At 51.9% G+C, this 17,535-nt stretch overlaps 1 protein-coding gene across 3 annotated transcripts; it reads right to left on the bottom strand.

Annotated features, from left to right (window-relative positions):
- Positions 1 to 415: 415 nt before the first annotated feature.
- Positions 416 to 16,894, bottom strand: ZNF839 (zinc finger protein 839). Of its 3 annotated transcripts, none has more exons than XM_082618687.1 (8): positions 16,273 to 16,894; positions 10,804 to 11,688; positions 8,098 to 8,331; positions 5,943 to 6,035; positions 5,102 to 5,242; positions 2,992 to 3,132; positions 2,644 to 2,773; positions 416 to 1,604 (listed from the first exon to the last, which is right to left on the bottom strand). In XM_082618687.1, the coding sequence occupies exons 1-8, from the start codon at positions 16,567 to 16,569 to the stop codon at positions 721 to 723; spliced, it is 2,805 nt and encodes a 934-aa protein (XP_082474813.1). In that variant the 5' UTR covers positions 16,570 to 16,894; the 3' UTR covers positions 416 to 720. The 3 variants fall into 3 exon arrangements, with proteins under 3 accessions (XP_082474813.1, XP_082474814.1, XP_082474815.1); XM_082618688.1 differs by having other exon boundaries at positions 417 to 1,604; positions 8,158 to 8,331; positions 16,273 to 16,893; XM_082618689.1 differs by lacking the exon at positions 10,804 to 11,688 and having other exon boundaries at positions 417 to 1,604; positions 16,273 to 16,892.
- Between the last annotated feature and the right edge of the window lie 641 nt (positions 16,895 to 17,535).

Here is a 17,535-nt window from a genome sequence, read left to right as displayed (position 1 = left end):
GCACAGCACCAGGGGATGCAGCCCACAACCCACAGCTCCGCCTGCCCGGGGTCTCTGCTGACAGTCTCTGCCAGCGGGGGCAGAGGACAGCTGTGCCCTCTTGATGCTCTCGTCTGAGTGTGGGCAAATGGCCCTCCCTTTCTCTCCCTGTAATAGAGCCAAGGAAAACATTCCAAAAACAGAGAGATCTTGATAAGTGGCTTTACACGTGGAACATCAAAGGACTGGGGGTCCCATCCCTGTGCCTCACTTTCCTCATCCATAAAGTATCAGTAGAAACAACTTTCTTTCCTATTTCCCAATACAATGCTGCCCAGATGGCAAGCTTACATATTTATTTTTTTATTGAGCCCAAAAGAAGCTTCTAGTATGGACCAAGTCTGGTGAAAGAGCAGCATATCACCGAAGAGAAAGGGGGCATAGTTTTTTGGAACTGGGGAGCAGGGGAGATTCAAGAAATAGTGTAGTGGTATTAACTGCAATAGTGGTCAAAAGCTCCTAGGAGTTAGATGTATCGGGAATTTGTTATCAGGTAACGTATCTGCCATTATTACAATGAGCAAGATGTAGAAAAAGGTAGACAGTGGGGTAGAAAGACATTATTCTTTATAAATAAAATGTTCACTTGTGTCAGTATTCACATTAGAAAAATAAACATTCCTTGACGTAGACCTCCAGGTAAAATACATACAAATCTAGGACTGCGGTTCTGGCTCCATTTCACTGAGAGGGCTCCATCTCCACGGTTTCCAGAGGAACCCCTTCCGGGGGGCCCGCCTGCAGGGCAGGCCCTACTGTGTCGGTCACTATGACAATGTCCCCCTCCCCAGACACTACAGAGCCTGGATGGGACAAGATACGCCCATCAGTAGTCTGGATAAATATCTGCTCCTGTCGCTGGGACGGCAACGTGGTGCCCCCACTGGCATTTTCGAAAGCCATGGCTTCCCTGACGGCAGTGATGCCCTCCAGCTCCCTCCGGTCAGCGTGTGTCTCGGTCCCACAGGGCGACTGGTCCAAGTCCCCCGCGTGGCCTGTGAGGCCCCCTTCAGGACCCAGCAATCCACCCCGGCTGGGTTGAGGCCCCGGCTCGGACGTGGTGCCGTAGGCATAGCCGGCTGGCATGACGTCCACGGACCATGCTTTCTCCTGCGGTGGGGCCAAGGCCTCTGGAAGCAGGACCTCGCCGGGGCCGGACTGCGGGCTGCTCAGGTGGGAGCCGCGCACCTCGCGGAGGCTTCCCGCCTCTGCATTTCCAGGCAGGCCAGGCGGCAGGGCCATCGAGGTGCCGCAGAGAGCCCGGCTTCCCAGGCCGTCCCCAGCATCCTGTTCTGACGAGTGTTCCTGGGCCTTCTCCCCAGAGGACGCTGCCACCTGGTCCTGGGCCAGAGGCCCTGGTTCTCCTAACTGAGTATAAACCCCCAGCCCACAGGCTTCTCGAAACAAGAGAGCAGGGTCTGCAGACCCACTCCTGGCGGCTGAGTCAGCAAACGCTTTCAGCTGCTGGCCCGCCTGTGCTGTGCTGCTGTCGAGCTCAGAAACCGGCATCGTGGGACTTTCTTCAGGTGGGTGAGACGTGCCCCCATTTACTCCAGGGGCAAAACCTAAACAGTTGGGAAAAACAGACAATCATTTGTGTACTGCTATGGCCAGTCACTGTACTCACTATCCAAAACAAGCTAGTCCCAAGTAATTTTCTTGCCCCAAAAATGAAAACATAAACCCTCCTTGTTACTTGGTAGCTTCCAAGAATGGATGAAATTAAAAGAGGAAACTCAGACTAGTTAGGGGAGAGGGGCTGTGTTCCAAGCAGGTGCCAGAGGGCTTTCATTGTTCTCAATGAATAAATCTGCCCTCCCCTCCGGAAGAATTAAGTAATAAGTTCTAGAATGGAGAATGCCTCTTTAAGTTAGAGACTTTAGGATCAGGCAAGGTATCAGGCAGTCCTGATAAGATTTTAGAAAGTTACATAATCATTCTCAGTATGCCTGCCATACATTTGAACTGTCTCATTGATCAGTTCTGGCTAGGCGAAATAAAAGCTAGAACATGTCTCATTTTCTTTTTTCTTTTTTTTTTTTTTTGTGGTACGCGGGGCTCTCACTGCTGTGGCCTCTCCCGTTGCGGAGCACAGGCTCCGGACGTGCAGGCTCAGCGGCCATGGCTCACGGGCCCAGCCGCTCCACGGCATGTGGGATCTTCCCGGACCGGGGCACAAACCCGTGTCCCCTGCATTGGCAGGCGGACCCTCAACCACTGCGCCACCAGGGAAGCCCCATGTCTCATTTTTGAACGTTAACTCTCAGCTGGCACTTAGAGCCAAGTCTCACGAAAGCCAAGCCATGGACTTGGTGTGTCCTTGGGACCTGTCCCTGGTCTCAGGTCTGCCTAACTTCTTGGGACCCCCGCCAGGTACAACCGACTCAGTACCACGAGGCAGCTCTTCGTTTCAAGAAAGGACCCAAGAAAACCCCAAAGACCCCAAGACTCATGGGGAATAAACATGGAACCACAGAACACTGAGAGGTTGGGGTAATAAAACTCTTGAGAAACCAGAGGGTTCTCTGAGATGTGGCCACAGGGGCACCCACCCGAGCAGCAGGCCTCTGAGCCCCAGGGTGCACCCCGCAAAGAGTGTTTTACCTGCACTGGCAGCTGGGGCACACGAGGCCAGGCTCTGCAGGCCTCCACTGTCGGCAGAATACTCTGTGGTGTCCTGGGGCACAGTTTCTCTTCTGATCCTTTTCACTGAGGCCAGCCTGTCCTCTGCGGTCTAGGAAGAAAAGATGCAACCAGCTAAGACTCAGGCATACTGAGAATGATTATATAACTTTCTAAGAGAAGAGAAGGTGCAACCAGCTAAGACTAGGGAGAAACAGGCCACCTTGCACCTTTTCTTCCTGGAAAACAGTGTGTGAGTTGAAGAGATCCAACCCCAATAGTGCCATGTTGAGCAGCCAGTAGCCGGGCGCCCCTCATGGCCACGCCCACCTCATTCTCCCTCTTCTGCGGGCCGGCACTCTCCAGGTCCCCCCGGTCGTCCTCTCGGCTGCTGCGCTTGGGGGGAGTGCAGTCCGTGCGTATTTCTTTTTTCCTCAGGAATTCTTCCGTGATTCCTAAGGACTCAGCAACCTGAGCAGAAAGGGGCCCATAGAGATGCTCCACTCAAAACACAAGATTCGGAATCATGTCAGCACTTACGAACAAAGGGCTGAGTTTAAATCTATGAAGTCCCTTGGTACAGCAAGGTGCCACCTAAACAGTGGGAAAAATGAAGATAAATTGTCGTCACAAGCTTCATAATGTTAGTCTGACACCATGGTACCTTTCTTGCCCATTATTCCTCCTTTTCTGAATTCTCACTGGTATCTTCAGAAAGACAATCCTGCCTATGCTGGGACCAGATCTCCTTTCCCAGTTGGTGGAAAGGATGTGGGTTTGAGAGCCACAGCTGGACCCCAGCACCTCTGCTCAGAACCTGGGTGACCTTGGCAGCCACCTACCTGCTAAGTCTCCTTATGAGGAAGACCACAGTTGCCCTGAAGGGACTTTGTAAAGATTAGATTAGACTCCCTATGCAAAACCTATGTAAAGCACTGGATGTTAAGGTAATAACCAACAGCCACCATCACTGATACCTGGACAGCACAGAGACCACCACGGAGCAGGCGAGGGGTGGGGAAGGAAGGGCGGGCAGCAGGTCAAGGTCAAGCTGGAGAACAGGGGTCGGCAAGCTTAGTGCCCAACAACCTGATGGTGTCCCCTGCCAACAGAGCCACCGTCTTCGCTCCAAAGAGGCTGCGTCACATCCCGAACTGCCCACAAAGGGTCCCAGTGAGCATGCACAGCATTCGTGCACGTCCTGTCTGCTCCGTAACAGGATGGTACCCACACCGGCTTAACCGACAGTTTATAAACAGGTAGGTGACCACTGCCAACCGGGGCATCTATGGGAGGCCTAGCAAATAATCCATTGCATTTTAAAAATATATGATTTAAGAAAATAAAACACAAGAGTTTATTAGGTTATATTAAATATTGAATTTGTATAAAACTAATGATCATGACCAAAAAAAACCCAAAAAAACAAAACCCAAAAAACCCATGTGTTATATTACAGTGTAGATAAGACTTCTTGCTACAGAGTAATTGCTCTGTACTGAGAAAACACTCACCTTTCCAATCACAGACAGGCAGCTCCATCGTCAGTGCAATCACATGTTAGGGGCAGTCAGAGTCGACATGGCCTAAGCAGTCTTCATTGTTGTGTGGGTCATTTTTTAGTAAAGCCGACACCACTGATTTACCTTCTGACCTACCTACTTACGTACCTGTATTCACTAGCTGGTCGTATTGCTTAGATCCCGCATGTAACTGATGTTCTACCGCATTTGGCTTCCTCTGACTTACCTCCCTCAGCATAATGCCCTCCAAGCCCATCCGTGTTGTTCAATAGTCTGGCGAAACCAGAGTATTACAGCCCCGGCACATGAGAGCCGGAAAAGCCCGTGAACTCAGCGCTGCCCTTTGGCAGAGGGGTGGAGGGTGCAGGGACTTGCCGGGAGTCAGTGAGCTGCTCGGTGGAGGCGCAGACCTGAGTCTCCGTGCAGGACACAGTGAGAGGCCCCTGGGTGACCTGACCACGGGCCACACTCTGCCCGGCAAAAGGTTTGATCCGAGACAAGTAAATCCTCATCAGTTCATGACATATTTTTGTCAAGGACCCAATATAGCTAAAGGCAATGACACTGAAATGAGAATTCTGTCGACACAACCGCAAAAAATAACTACTGGTCCCTGTGTAACTCAGCCCTTTGCAAACACCTACACACTGAGGAAAGACACAGTCTATTAACTGTGACCATCGGTGAGTGGGAGGATTATGGGTGTTTGCAATTTTCTTTTAGCTTATCTGCATTTCCGAGTTTTCTGAAAAAAGCATGTATCGCTTTTATATTAAGAAAAAAACCCTGCACTTGACGGTAGAAAAAGCTAGAAGAAGTTGACTGGGAAGATGTCACTACTAAAATAAACATCCTCCTTTTTTAATGGACAGCCTTCTTTTGGCTATAAGAGCGAGTCTCTCTTGTGAGCTTGTTACCTTACTGTTGTTTATTTCCAGAGAACAGGGACCAGAGCTATGGAGGTAATCTTGACACATTTTCTTAACCACTTTATGCAACTCTTCAAATTCCTTGTACACAGCTGGGAAGAAAGGTTTTGCTAGATGACATTTTTCAACCTTAGTGAAGATAAAGATGACAAAAAAAAAATGTTTAAACCCAAGGCAATGAAATGGAAAATACAGAGAGAAATCTGAAAGAGGGAAGGACTCAAGTTCCTCAGCCCTCAGCAGCCATGAACACAGGCACTGCCTTCGCTCCCCAGCGAGAGCCTATGTGTGCCCAGCATTGTGCTCAGCGGGGCACCAGAAAGGGCCTGGGAGAAGCAGCCCAGGAAACAAACCAGCCCAAATGAGGGCCACCAGAGGATGGTGGCCAGGGGAGCGGTACGGGAAGGCAGAAAGGCCCTGAGGACGAAAACGGGCACATTCCAGGGCCTGCAGGCAAGGGAGGGCCAGGCCTCCGCTCCTCGGGGCGCCTCCAGGGAGCATGGGTGCCGGCGGTGAGGCCGCATCTCAGAGCGGGCTCATCACGGGCAGAGCTGCAGTGGAGGAGGCTGGCAGGGTGGGTGGGTGCCAGGAGAAAGGTGACTGTCACTCCTCCCACACAAAGTGAAAACAGTCACGGAGTCCACGAGCGGCCTGCCTGAGAGCCGTGTGCTGGGCATCCGGGCAGGACCGGCAGGCTCACTTTAGCTCTGTCCTGGGGGAGGGAGAGGATTCCCAAGGGCCTGGCTCCTTCTAAGTAAATATGAAGGACGCCTTTCTAAATAACTTCAAATCATCCCCTCAATCACTTAGAAACACTAAGGAGACTCACCTTCATCAGAAGAAATTCAGACACGGTCACGACCTGAGCCAGCAGAGGCAGAGCCCACTCCACTAGATCCTCCCGGTCACACTGGTGGAGAAACTACCAGAAGAAAGCGTTTGACATCTTTGAAAACACGGAAAGAATTTCCCAGCAGCCAACGAGTTGTTGTAGCAAAGAACACAGAAGGCAGAAAGTTCCCTAAATTCTCAGTGATGACGGGCCTCTTGACTGTAAACGTCCTGCCTTGTTAAGTATCACACTTGCTCACCCACTGACAAAGCCCCGCGGTCAACGCTGGGTTCAGAGTCTGGCTCCCGCGCGACAGCACTGAGCGCGTGGTGGGCGCTAGGCCCTGGAGAAGGACACAGCGGTGGGGAAAACGTGCTTCCTGCTCTCCAGGGCTCACCAACTAGTGCCCGAGACGAAAATGCAAGCAAATCCCGGCCAGGGGACCACCACCAAAGCACACGTACAGGCAGGACAGACAGGGAGACTAGGACCCAAGGTGGGGGGGGGGGGGAAGAGGAGTCATGGGTGCCTCTGGGCGCCCAGCTGAGCACCCGGGCAGCTCCCTGATAATAGGGGGTGGGGCAGGAAGCCAGCCTGTGGGCTCTGGCAGGATGTGGAGGGCTCTACAGGACAGCAGGTGGGGATGCCTGAAATCAGCTCTGAAGCTCGGGAGCAGTCGGGACAGGAGTACAGGCGTGAGAGTCAGCAGACGGAAGGTGGTTTGAGAAACCAGGAGGATGGGTAAGATCCCCCAGGGAGGCACGAATGTCGGGGCGGAACCGACAAGTCCTAGAAACAGTCCTACAAGGCTCAGGGAGGTCCCGGGCTCAGGGCTTAGGAAGGGCCATCAACTGGGGGCTGCAAACCGGCAGAGGTTCCGAGGAAGCCACAGATGGTCATAAAACAGTCAAAAAGCAAAAGGAAAACCTGTTCATTTGCAAGATAAAAATGTCTAGTTGTGCCTTTCAAGAGCCCTTAGAGCAAAACGACCAGCTGGTTTCCAGCACTCAGGAGGCGTGAGAAGGTGGGCGTGTGGGGCATGGCCCCTCTGCAGCCTGGCCCACATCCGGACGTTCAGGACGCGCATCACAGCAGCAGAGAGGGCACCTCCTCCGTTCCCCGCTTCCAGCCCCGCTTCGCTGACCGTGCTGCCGCTGACTGCTCTGGCCGCCACCTCTCCCCTTGCACAGCGTCCCTGCTCAGCCAGGACAGGGCCCGATACTGGATGGACCCCCAGTTCCTGTGTAAATGAATGCCCGTTTCTGGGGAGACTCCCATTTGTAAGGTCAAGAGTGGTGCCGTTCGGAGCAGTCCTCGACTCTCCGTATGACAGGTGTGGCACTGTGAGTCAGGGTGACGTGTTAGGGTCGCCTCACTGGTCTCAGATCCAAATTCTGGATCCGCCACCGACCTGCAGGGTGACCTGGTACAAGTTAACAGCCCCTGTGAGGTTCAGATTTCTCACCTAAGTGGAGCTACCACGGTCAGGGACTCAGTGAAACGAGGCACAGCAGCCACGCCGCTGCGGTGCCATCGGGAAGCCCGTGTGTCGGAGCCGGGAGGCGGGGCTGCTGACAGCAAGCCACTCTTTCTGGGGCCAGTTGTCTCACTAACTCATCTCGTGCTCTCTCTTGCTGTTTTTCACTTCTTTTCTTTAAGATACTCATCCAGCCATTAGCAGGCAAATAAATACATCCTAGTCAAAGACAATTTGGGTAAATTTGGGTTTCCGCTTTTCTAAGCCAATCCAACTAAATTCGATAATCTTACTTTCAAGGGGGTGGAATGGAGATTCTAGAGTTCAAAACCTGAAATATGCTTTTATACCTTGAAACTTTTTACAAAAAAATAGAAAACCATTTCTGTTGTTTTCTAAACTGCTTCCATGAAAACACAGCTTATAATTATTCTAAAGCTGAAAAAGGCAAGCAGCTCTATATTTAAGGTCATTTCAAACAGGTACACCTAGGAGTTATTTCAGATAATGCTGTCTTTGAATTTATTACACACTGCATCTAATTACACATCAGGTGAACTGCTTCGTTGACCTAAACTGGGTATTTTACTTCTAAATTCAGAAACCTAACGGTGAACTGCCACGTACCATGCCAGAGACACAGGTTGCAAGAACAGGGTTCTAAGAGCGACGCACCTCCAGGAGCCTGGCCCTGCTCCTTGCCGGGCCCCGTGCACACGCTGCCCCAATGCCCACCTGCGGGCCAACCGCTCCACTGTGCTCCAGGACGGCCGCGCTTGGCTCTGGGAGGGCCACGGAGTAGCCGCTTCTTCTAGGTCCAGGGTGTCTCTCTGATCCCAAAAGGGCTGAAAAACTTCCATTTTTTGGTTCAGACACCAGCGCCTCTTCAACGTCTACAGACTGACCATTCTAGACAGGGTTGCACACCCAAACAAAAATAAAATAATCATGCTTTATACACCATGATGAAAACCTTAAAGCAGAAAAACGTCAAGTCAAAAGCAAGGAACTTGCTAAATTCTTCTTCTTTGCATAATTAAGACACATTAACTATAATCAATGCATCTTACACGTAAACCAAGTATCCCTTTAAGACACCAGAGGAATACTACCCTGCAGGTCAGGGCTGACAAATCCTAACCCTGGGGTGTTGCCCAAAATGAAACAAAAGACTTTTCTGATGTCATTACCATCTTAAAAATTGACCTGAATTTTGTTAATTCATAATTTACCCATGACTTTTAGATTTTTAAAATTATTTTTTATTGGATATATTTCAAATACCATAAAATTCATCCTTTGGAAATATACAATTAGGTGGATTTTAGGATATTCACAAGGTTGTGTAACCATCACCACTATCTAATCCCAGAACAGCTGCATCATCCCCCAAAGAAACCCTACACATTATCACACATTCCTCCCTCCCCCAGACCCAGCAGCCACTAATGTACTTTGTCTCCATGGATTTGCACAGCTTTGTGAAGAGAATGGGGATCTAACACTATCTAGCTATTTCCTCATTCTGTGCCAATTCCCTCCTCCTCTGAAAATAGGTATAATACACCTATATCTCCCAGGACTGGTGGAAGGTTAAATACAAGGAAAGCTAGCACAAAGTGTGTCCTCTTAAAGAATTTTCCCTCCAAATCTTCATTGAAATGGAGCCTCGGGAGGAACGCCAGGTCTGCCTGTGGCTTTAAGCACCACGTGGCCATCCACGGCCGACTCAGGAGAGGAGACAAAGTTCTGGTTGGAGGGAGCCGCTCTGGGACCCCACGGCCTCAAAGCCGTCTGGAGCAAGGCTAGGTGCCTAAATTCCAGAAGTCAGATAACCAGAAGCTGCTTTTGCTGTGGTGTAAGATTTCATTATTGCAGGAAATGGAAGGTGCCAGCCGGCCTGGTCATCCAGTTTGTCTGAGGCAGTCCTGGCTGTGCCTGCTGTCCCTTGGAATGATTAACAGTGCCCCTTTCATTCTCAGAATGTCCGGGTTTGGGTGACAGACTACATGGTCGTCCTGGTCCTACTACAACTTAAGAAAAGTCAGAGGTCTCTCGAAAGTCGGGCCCTTGCCAGCTGTGAAAGGCACAGAACCTCCTAGCAGAGGCAGCCGGGCCTAGAGTGCAGGCTTTGAGGTCAAAAGACCTGGGTCTAACCCCAGCCTGGGCAGAGTCCTAGGCGTGCCTCGACGGGGAGCCCGTCATCCCCTCTGAGCCCCATGCGCCTCGTCTCCTGTAGGGACTCCTGCACCAGCCTTTAGGGCTCCCGCAGGATTGAGAAAATGTATGTGATGCTCCTGCTCAAAGCAGGTGCGCAATAAATGTATTACTGTTATTACTATTCTTACTGAAGCTGCAAGGCGAGACAATACTTTTGATCCTAACACAGGGCTGTCCCACGGTTCTACGACTAGGTCTCACTCAGTACAGATCTCCTGGGCCCAGGAGGTGTCTGTTCAGGTCCCAAGGAGCGGATGTGAAAGCGCAAGCAGCCGCCGGCCTCGGCCCTCCTGCAGGAACCCCGTCCGCTGCTGGGAATGAGGTCGCCACGAGCAGGCAAACACGCATTTTCAACAGCTTCCAGGTCCCTAAAGTCACAGACTCCCATCAAGTGGTCACATCAATTCCAACGCCGATTTCTCTACTTACCGTCTGAAAACTACGAATAACGAACAACAGCTGACACAAGTCAAAGGAGAAGGAAGGAAGCTTAAGACAACGTGGGATGAGGGCGGCCACAGAGGCTGCCGTTTGTTAAAGTGATCCAGCTGCTGTCTTTTAAATAACTGACCTACTGTACATGGCACACAAATGCTCACCACACATGCTGGGTAAGTTAACATTTCAGTAAATAAACGTTGACGTGGTGAGGCAAACTCACGGTGACTCGCATCTGCTTTGTCTGCTTGAGTTTCTGAAGGGGCAAAGCAAGGAGACAACACGGCAAGCAGACGTCTTACTGCGGACGCCCCAGGAAGCAGCCCTGTGGACTGGCGCCCCCCACTCGGACCTTCCCCAGGACCACAGTCATGTCAGCATCAGCCAAGAGTGCTTGCGATTAGTTTTACTGACCGAATCTACAGGACTGGTGCCTGCGTTCCCATCAGTAAACCGTCTGCACTGGACGGAAGACACACTTCTCCTCGATTATCTGGCAGCAGTGCAGACAACATAAAGTTAATTTAAGGATGATGGGCAGGGGACTTCCCTGGTGGTCCAGTGGTTAAGGCTCCATGCTGCCAATGCAGGGGGGCGTGGGTTCGATCCCTGGTCGGGGAACTAAGATCCCACATGCCGCGCGGCGTGGCCAAAAAAAGATTTAAAAAAAAAAAAAAAAGGATGGGCAGGAATCAGGACGCTATCACCAGACAGAAACGTTACCTGCAGGCCACCCCGTGCTGAGCGGGCCCCTTCCTCACTTAGAAGAGCTGGCGTGGACAGCTCCTGGGATGCCAGGCTGGTGGCCCTGCCCTCCGTAGGGCCCAGGATCATGCTCCCATTGGCTTTCTTAGACAGCAGCGTCTCAGGCTCCAGGTGGCCATGGCCTGGATTCAGTTTAAAGTGCCGGGCGAGCCCCCCCTTTCCTATATATGACTTTTCACAGGTCTGACACTTAAAGGTTTTGGGCCTCAGAGAGCAGCTCGATAAATCAAAGAGCGCCTGCCTTCCCTTGTGCTCTTCATCTTCCTCCATGCTCAGTTCTGAATAGTCGTCAGAGTCTGAGGGGTGACCATCGGCCAAATCCTCTGTTTTTATGAATTTATAATCTTTAGCTTTATACTTGGGAGGTCGAGATATCCGTCCAGAACGTGTTTTCACTTTTAAAGATTTTTTTAGTTTCTTGGTGCATTTTGTTTGCGAGTTGGAAATAAATAAATTTGCTGGACTGGATGAAACAGATGTTTCTGCTGGCGGGTCAGAGGCTGACAGAGGGGACAACGTGATGCCTTGTCCACTCAGGGCCTCAGAGGCCAAGACTCTCTTTGCAGAGACTGGTCGGAGGGCGAGCAGTGGCCTCTGGATGAACACCTGAATGGGAGGCTGAGGTGAGTGACTCAGGACACGTGGCTGTGGCCCGGTGCTCAGGAGGGGCTGCGCCCCGAGCAGCTGAGAGCTGGCGACACTGAGCCCCAGCGCGCTGCAGTGTCTCCCGAGCGGCTGGCTCGGCCTGGCTGTCTTGGGCTGGATGGTGGCCAGTGCAGGCATCGGCTTTTCCTGACCTTTTGTCTCTCCAGATGTAACCTTGACACAAATGGCTTCCAATTGCTTAAACACAGAAAGAGAAAAGAAGCACTATGCTTATCAACATTTCTACAATTTTACTCTCATCTTAAATCTACTGTTGAGATTTTTTTCTAACTTATACATCTTACTTAGAAAAAAGTCTATATAATGTATCTGTACTGTTTACAGTGGTGTTTCTCAACCTCTCTGCCCAGTCCACAGTAATCTATTTTACATCACACCCCTCGTGCTTACAGAAACATTTGCATACATAAACAAAATAAAAAGTTCATGCACTTACCATTCCTACATAAATGCCTTCTGATAGTATCTACTCTACATCACTTAAAAAAAAAAAGTCATGATCCACTAATGAGCTCATAAATATCCTTCTTTATAGTTTTACTATATGTGTATTAACTTGGAGTTCTTAGTACTCTAAATTGGACTCAATTCAATATGTGGCCTCTTTTTTAAAAGTTTTCAGTGAAATTCTGGAAACCAGAAAAGCCATAAAGAACTATGTAATTCAGGTCGCTACCACCTACCTTACAACATGCAACATTACTACCCAGGGAAAGCTCTCTGCTATGCCCCCAACCCGCATGCCTTTTTCTGCGCCCTATTCTGAATCTGCTCTTTACCATTCTCATGCATTCCTTATATTACACTTGTAGATATCCCTAAAAATATGCAGTTCCGTTTTGATGTGTTTTTAAGCTTTAGGTAAGTGAGTATCATCTCCGGTATCTTGTTGGGGCTTTTCCCTCCCTATCTTGCTTGTGAAATTCATCCATATTGAGGTGTGCAGCTCTCAGGCATTCATTTGCTCTGCAGCATGAGAACAACGTTCTCCTGTCAGAGGACAGGTGGTCACCAACCCTGCGCTCTGGTCTGCTCTGTGCTGTGACGTATGTGTGTGTATACACGTGTGAGTTTCTCCAGGGCACACACCTAGGAGTGGGGCTGCATTTCTTCACCAGCTTTTTTTTTTTTGACATCTAACGAAGTTTTAAATGCATGTGCTTTTTGATCCCCAGCAATCCTGCTTCTTGGATCCCAGAAGAAACACCGGCACAGGCACAAAGATGTATGTCTGGGAGGTTCAAGGCAGCACTGTCTGTAACAGCAAAACACCCACCAAAGGGAAGGGCTGCTGCCAACAAGGTTCCACAAATACTGAGCAGTGACCGGGTGCCTGACACTGCGCTGCAGGTGTTCCAGAGACAGCTGTCATGGGCTCGGGGGAGGGGCAGCAAAACAAGTCTCCTGCCCTCACCAAGCAGAAACAATGAGCATCTTTCTCCAGGGAGAAAAGACAGACAAACCTCATCACCCAGAGCCGGCTTTCTCAACTGCAGCACAACTGACATTTCGGACCCGTAAGTGTGTTGTGGCAGGTGTGCTGTGCACTGTTGAGCGCCATCCCAGCCTCTACCCACCGGATGCCGGGAGCACTCCCCAAGCTGTGCCAATCACAAATGTCTCCAGGGCTTCCCTGGTGGCGCAGTGGTTGAGAGTCCGCCTGCCGGTGCAAGGGACACGGGTTCGTACCCTGGTCTGGGAGGATCCCACATGCCGTGGAGCGGCTGGGCCCGTGAGCCATGGCCACTGAGCCTGCGCGTCCGGAGCCTGTGCTCTGCAACGGGAGAGGCCACAACAGTGAGAGGCCTGCGTAACGCAAAAAAAAAAAAGTCTCCAGTGCCAAACGCCCCCCGTGGGGCAAAACCGCCCCCAGTTGAGAACCACCAATTTGGGGTCACAGGCCCTCTTTGGACTCAACCCTCTACCAAGTAGAGGGTCAATAAAAATATTACACAGGACAGAATGGAAACCCTCACTGAAATCGAGCTGGAGTGTATCTGTCTAAGTGCATGTTATACACTTACTACAAACAGCAGAGACAAGTCAACATTTTGGTTTTTGAGGAAGGGTACAGAGCTGGTCCTGGACTACTGTGAATCCAATGACAACTAGATTTACTTGCACATCTTTTAAGAACCACATTTGTTTCACTTTACTACCAATCACTTCGAATGTGTCTCTAAGCTCTTGGGGTATTACCAGATAATGCCATTAAAGACAGACAGATAGAAACCCCCCCCCACCTCCCCAGGCCAGATCCTATTGTTTTAGAATTACCACAAGTGGCCAAGCTGCTCCAATTCTTTCATCTGCTTTCCAGACCAGTTTACCAAGTGGGTACTATACCTGATACTTTGTTATATGTCTATTTCATTCAACGAAGTTTTACTAAGTATCTCTGGGTGCCAATTCACAAACAGAAGTTAAGTCCTAGCCTCACCCTTGGGGAGCGGGTGTTTCCCCTGCCCCACCTTAGTCACCTACAGACCTGCTGACTCAGGATATCCTGCCTCAAAATCTGTACTTTCAAAGCTCCACTGATGATTCTGAAGGCAGACTAGGTTTCCTAAGGAACACCGATAGGAAAACAACACCATGGTGCAACGGGTGCAGTAAGAGGGGCAGGAACAGTTCAGGTCTGGTAGGCTTCCCAGAAGCGGTGACCTCCGCGGGGGGCCTTGAAGGCTGAGTAGAATTTTTGCCAGATGGAACACATATTCTAGGTGTAAGGAAAAACATGTGAACGCAGGGACGCATGAGAAAGGGCACGTTGTGTGGTAGGAAACTGGAAATGTTTCTGTGGGGCAGGAACGGGAAGGATGGGAGGGATAGGGGCTGACCTGTGGGAGTGTGTCCACTTGGTCTGTGCCTTCTAATCCACACCACAGGGCCTGGGATCTCCAAAGGCACACCCTGCCCCACCTCTGCCTCTCCTGTATTTTCAACTTGGACCCACCCTGCAGATCTAGGTCAGATGCCACCTCTTCTGATCCCCTCAGCCAGAAATAACCTCTCTCTTTCTCTCAATGCACTTAGTTCTTTATCGTACCTCTAGCTTTCTGACCTTGATCAGAAGTTATCCTGAGTCACGTTTTACCTGCCTGGTAACATCATAACCTCCCTAGAGGAAAGGTACACGTCTGACTTGTCTTTGTGGCCTCCATGGCACAGGTGGGGGCGGTGCGGGCAAAGAATATTAGCTGAACAGACTGCAAAATTACATCGTCGTGAATGCAGGTAGAATTTACAGCATTCCCACTAGATCAGCTTTTCATTTTCTGGAATACGTCATTTGTGGACTCTTTCCTAAGCTACCAAACCCAAAAAGCTGTAGCCACATTCAACAGGCCCTGGAGAGTAGCCACACCTGGGGGACCCTGGGCAAACATCACTCAGCCCCTCTGAGCTAGTTCCTCATCTGTAAAACGCTGATAAAAGCACTTTTGTGTGGCTGCTGAGAACCAAGCGGCTCAGCACAGCGCCGGGCACAGAGCAGAGGCTGGCAGACGAACCACTGGCACCCTTCTGACTCCACAGACCTGCTGTGCAGGGCGTACGAGAGGCATCTGTTTCAACAGCAGAGTACGAGCTGGAAAGCTCACCCAAGGAGCCAAACCTCCTACAAATAAGGAAACTAAAGCCCAAAGAGGTCGCATTACCCAAGGTCACACCTCTAAGAAGTATGGCATTTGGGCAGAATCATACTTGTTTGTCTTCCCAAACTTTAGTGAGACAACCTTTCCAGTCTTGATGACCAACTGGGTTTGACCCTAAACTCAGTCAAAAACAAAACCGTAAGTGAAACCCCGTGAAGACTGCTGATTCTATTCTCTACCTATTTATTCTAGTGGAAGAAGAATCTATGGCAGTTTTGGAGTGAGAAGCATTGTCCTTTACAAGCCCAGTGCTGAAAGGGGATGTGACTTTACACGTGATGGGAAGGACCTCAGGCTTCAGGTGCTACACCGGACCCTCTGGGCTCGGAAGACCATGCTCTAGATCCAGCTTCCCTCGCAGCCAAGAGCTGTGTGACGGGAAAACGGCGCCGCTGAGAAAGGATGTTGGCTAGTGTACAGAGTGCTTTCACGTGTCTCATTCATTAAGCGAACGTCGGGCACGGGCTGGGCCATTTGTAACTGGGGTTACAAACACAGGCACTGCCACAAGCCCTGCACCAAGTTAACTGTAATGTACTTAATTCTGTCCCGAGTCTCGGCCGTGCCACTTGCAGCACCTTCCACCTGGAAAATTCTCCTCTTAATGTCCTTCTAACCCGTTCAGGTCTCCACTCCGGTGTCAGGCCTAAGGGCTGCTCACCCTACAGCAGCCCCCGTGTCAGACCCACAACGTGCCTCACGTTCTTCAGGGCTGTGGTCGACGCTGCGCCTCGGGCAGGGCCCGGAGCACCGTGAGTGCTCAAGGCGGAATGAACGGACGAAGGCCTGCGAGAGGAGCCAGGCGGCACGGAGGAGCCCTGAGCGGGGCTGGGTCCCAGGCAGGGGCCGCCATGGGCACAGGCTCCGAGAGCCCGGAGCTGGGGAGGCGCTGAAAACGCTGGGGCGGTGACAGGTGCGGGTGGCCCGCGGTCCCCATGGAGCTGAGTGTGGGGACGCCCTGACTTGTAACGCGGGCGGACACCGGTCTCTCGGGCTCGGCAGCTCTAAGGCCTAAGAGGGGAAGCGCGGGCTCCGGCCTGCCCGCCGCGAGGCCTCGTCCCCCTCCGGGCCTCAGTTTCCCCGGAGGTCCCTCCCGGCGCCTCACCTGCGGCGGTAGCAGGCGCGGCGGGCGCGGGGGCTCGGCCCCGGGGCCCCGCTGCAGGGCGGCCTGCTGGGCCGCGTCCCGCAGCCGCCGCGCCGCGTCCTGCAGCACGAAGGGCGGCGGCGGCGGCTTCGCGGGTGGCTGCGCCTTCGTCACCTGCTCCAGGACCCGCCGCAGCTGCTCGGGGCCCAGCGGGGCCACGCGCGCGGCGCTGCCTCTCTGGCCTGCGGGAGCCCCGCCGCCGCTGCCGCCGCCGCCATCCTCACTGCCGTCCTCAGCCTCCGGCTCCGCGTCCGCCATGACGGCCGACGCGGGGACTCGAACCCCGGTCACCGAGCGCCGGTCGCTCAAATGTGCGTCACCTGGGAAAGGGGGGCAACTACGAGTGCCCCGCAGGCCAAGACACCTCGGAAGGCGAGCGCACCTGACCGAGCAGCTCGGTAGGCGGGGCCTGAGCTGTCCCGGCTCTGCCACCGCTTCGCCAACAGCAGGACCCAGCCGTATTTTCTTATGGCTTGTCGTGGACGTATTTATCGTTCACATATCGCCTCCTCCAGGAGCTGTCCGGGAACTCTCAGGCAAAGGTCCTCGAGGTTCCGGAGCCCCGGCCCTAACATCACCTTGGCCAAATGTTCTCAACGTCACGTGAAGACCCTGCCTGGACGTAGATTCCTAGGCCCCACCTCCAGACCTTCCGATTTAATATACCCCAGAGGTGGTTCAAAGTGTGAATTTTTTAAAATAAATTTATTTTATTTTATTTATTTATTTTTGACTGCTTTGGGTCTTCTTTGCTGCACGCAGGCTTTCTCTAGTTGCGGTGGGGGGGGCTACTCTTCGTTGCGGTGCGCGGGCTTCACATTGCAGTGAATTCTCTTGTTGTGGAGCACGGGCTCTAGGCGCGTGGGCTTCAGTAGTTGTGGCTCGCGGGCTCAGTAGTTGTGGCTCGCGGGCTTAGTTGCTCCGCGGCATGTGGGATCTTCCCGGACCAGAACTGGAACCCGTGTCCCCTGCCTTGGCAGAGAGGATTCTTAACCACTGCGCCACCAGGGAAGTCCCTCAAAGTGTGCATTTTTAACAAGTGTGCTCCCCAACCCGGAAATTGTTTCCATGCCTTCCCCCTCCTCCCTACCCACTCACCCAGACGGGGCGCACCTCGAGGGTGTAGTTTTACTCATTCAATGTCCAGCGGTGCACGCTCAGGGAATGAATGATGGACGAATATGAATGAATGAACAAACGAGCGAATGAACCGCCCCACCCCTC

This window comes from Mesoplodon mirus, assembly GCF_964341445.2.
Source record: "Mesoplodon mirus genome assembly, chromosome: 4".
In the NCBI taxonomy this organism is placed as follows: Eukaryota; Metazoa; Chordata; class Mammalia; order Artiodactyla; family Ziphiidae; genus Mesoplodon; species Mesoplodon mirus.
This window is presented reverse-complemented; position numbering and strand designations above follow the sequence as displayed.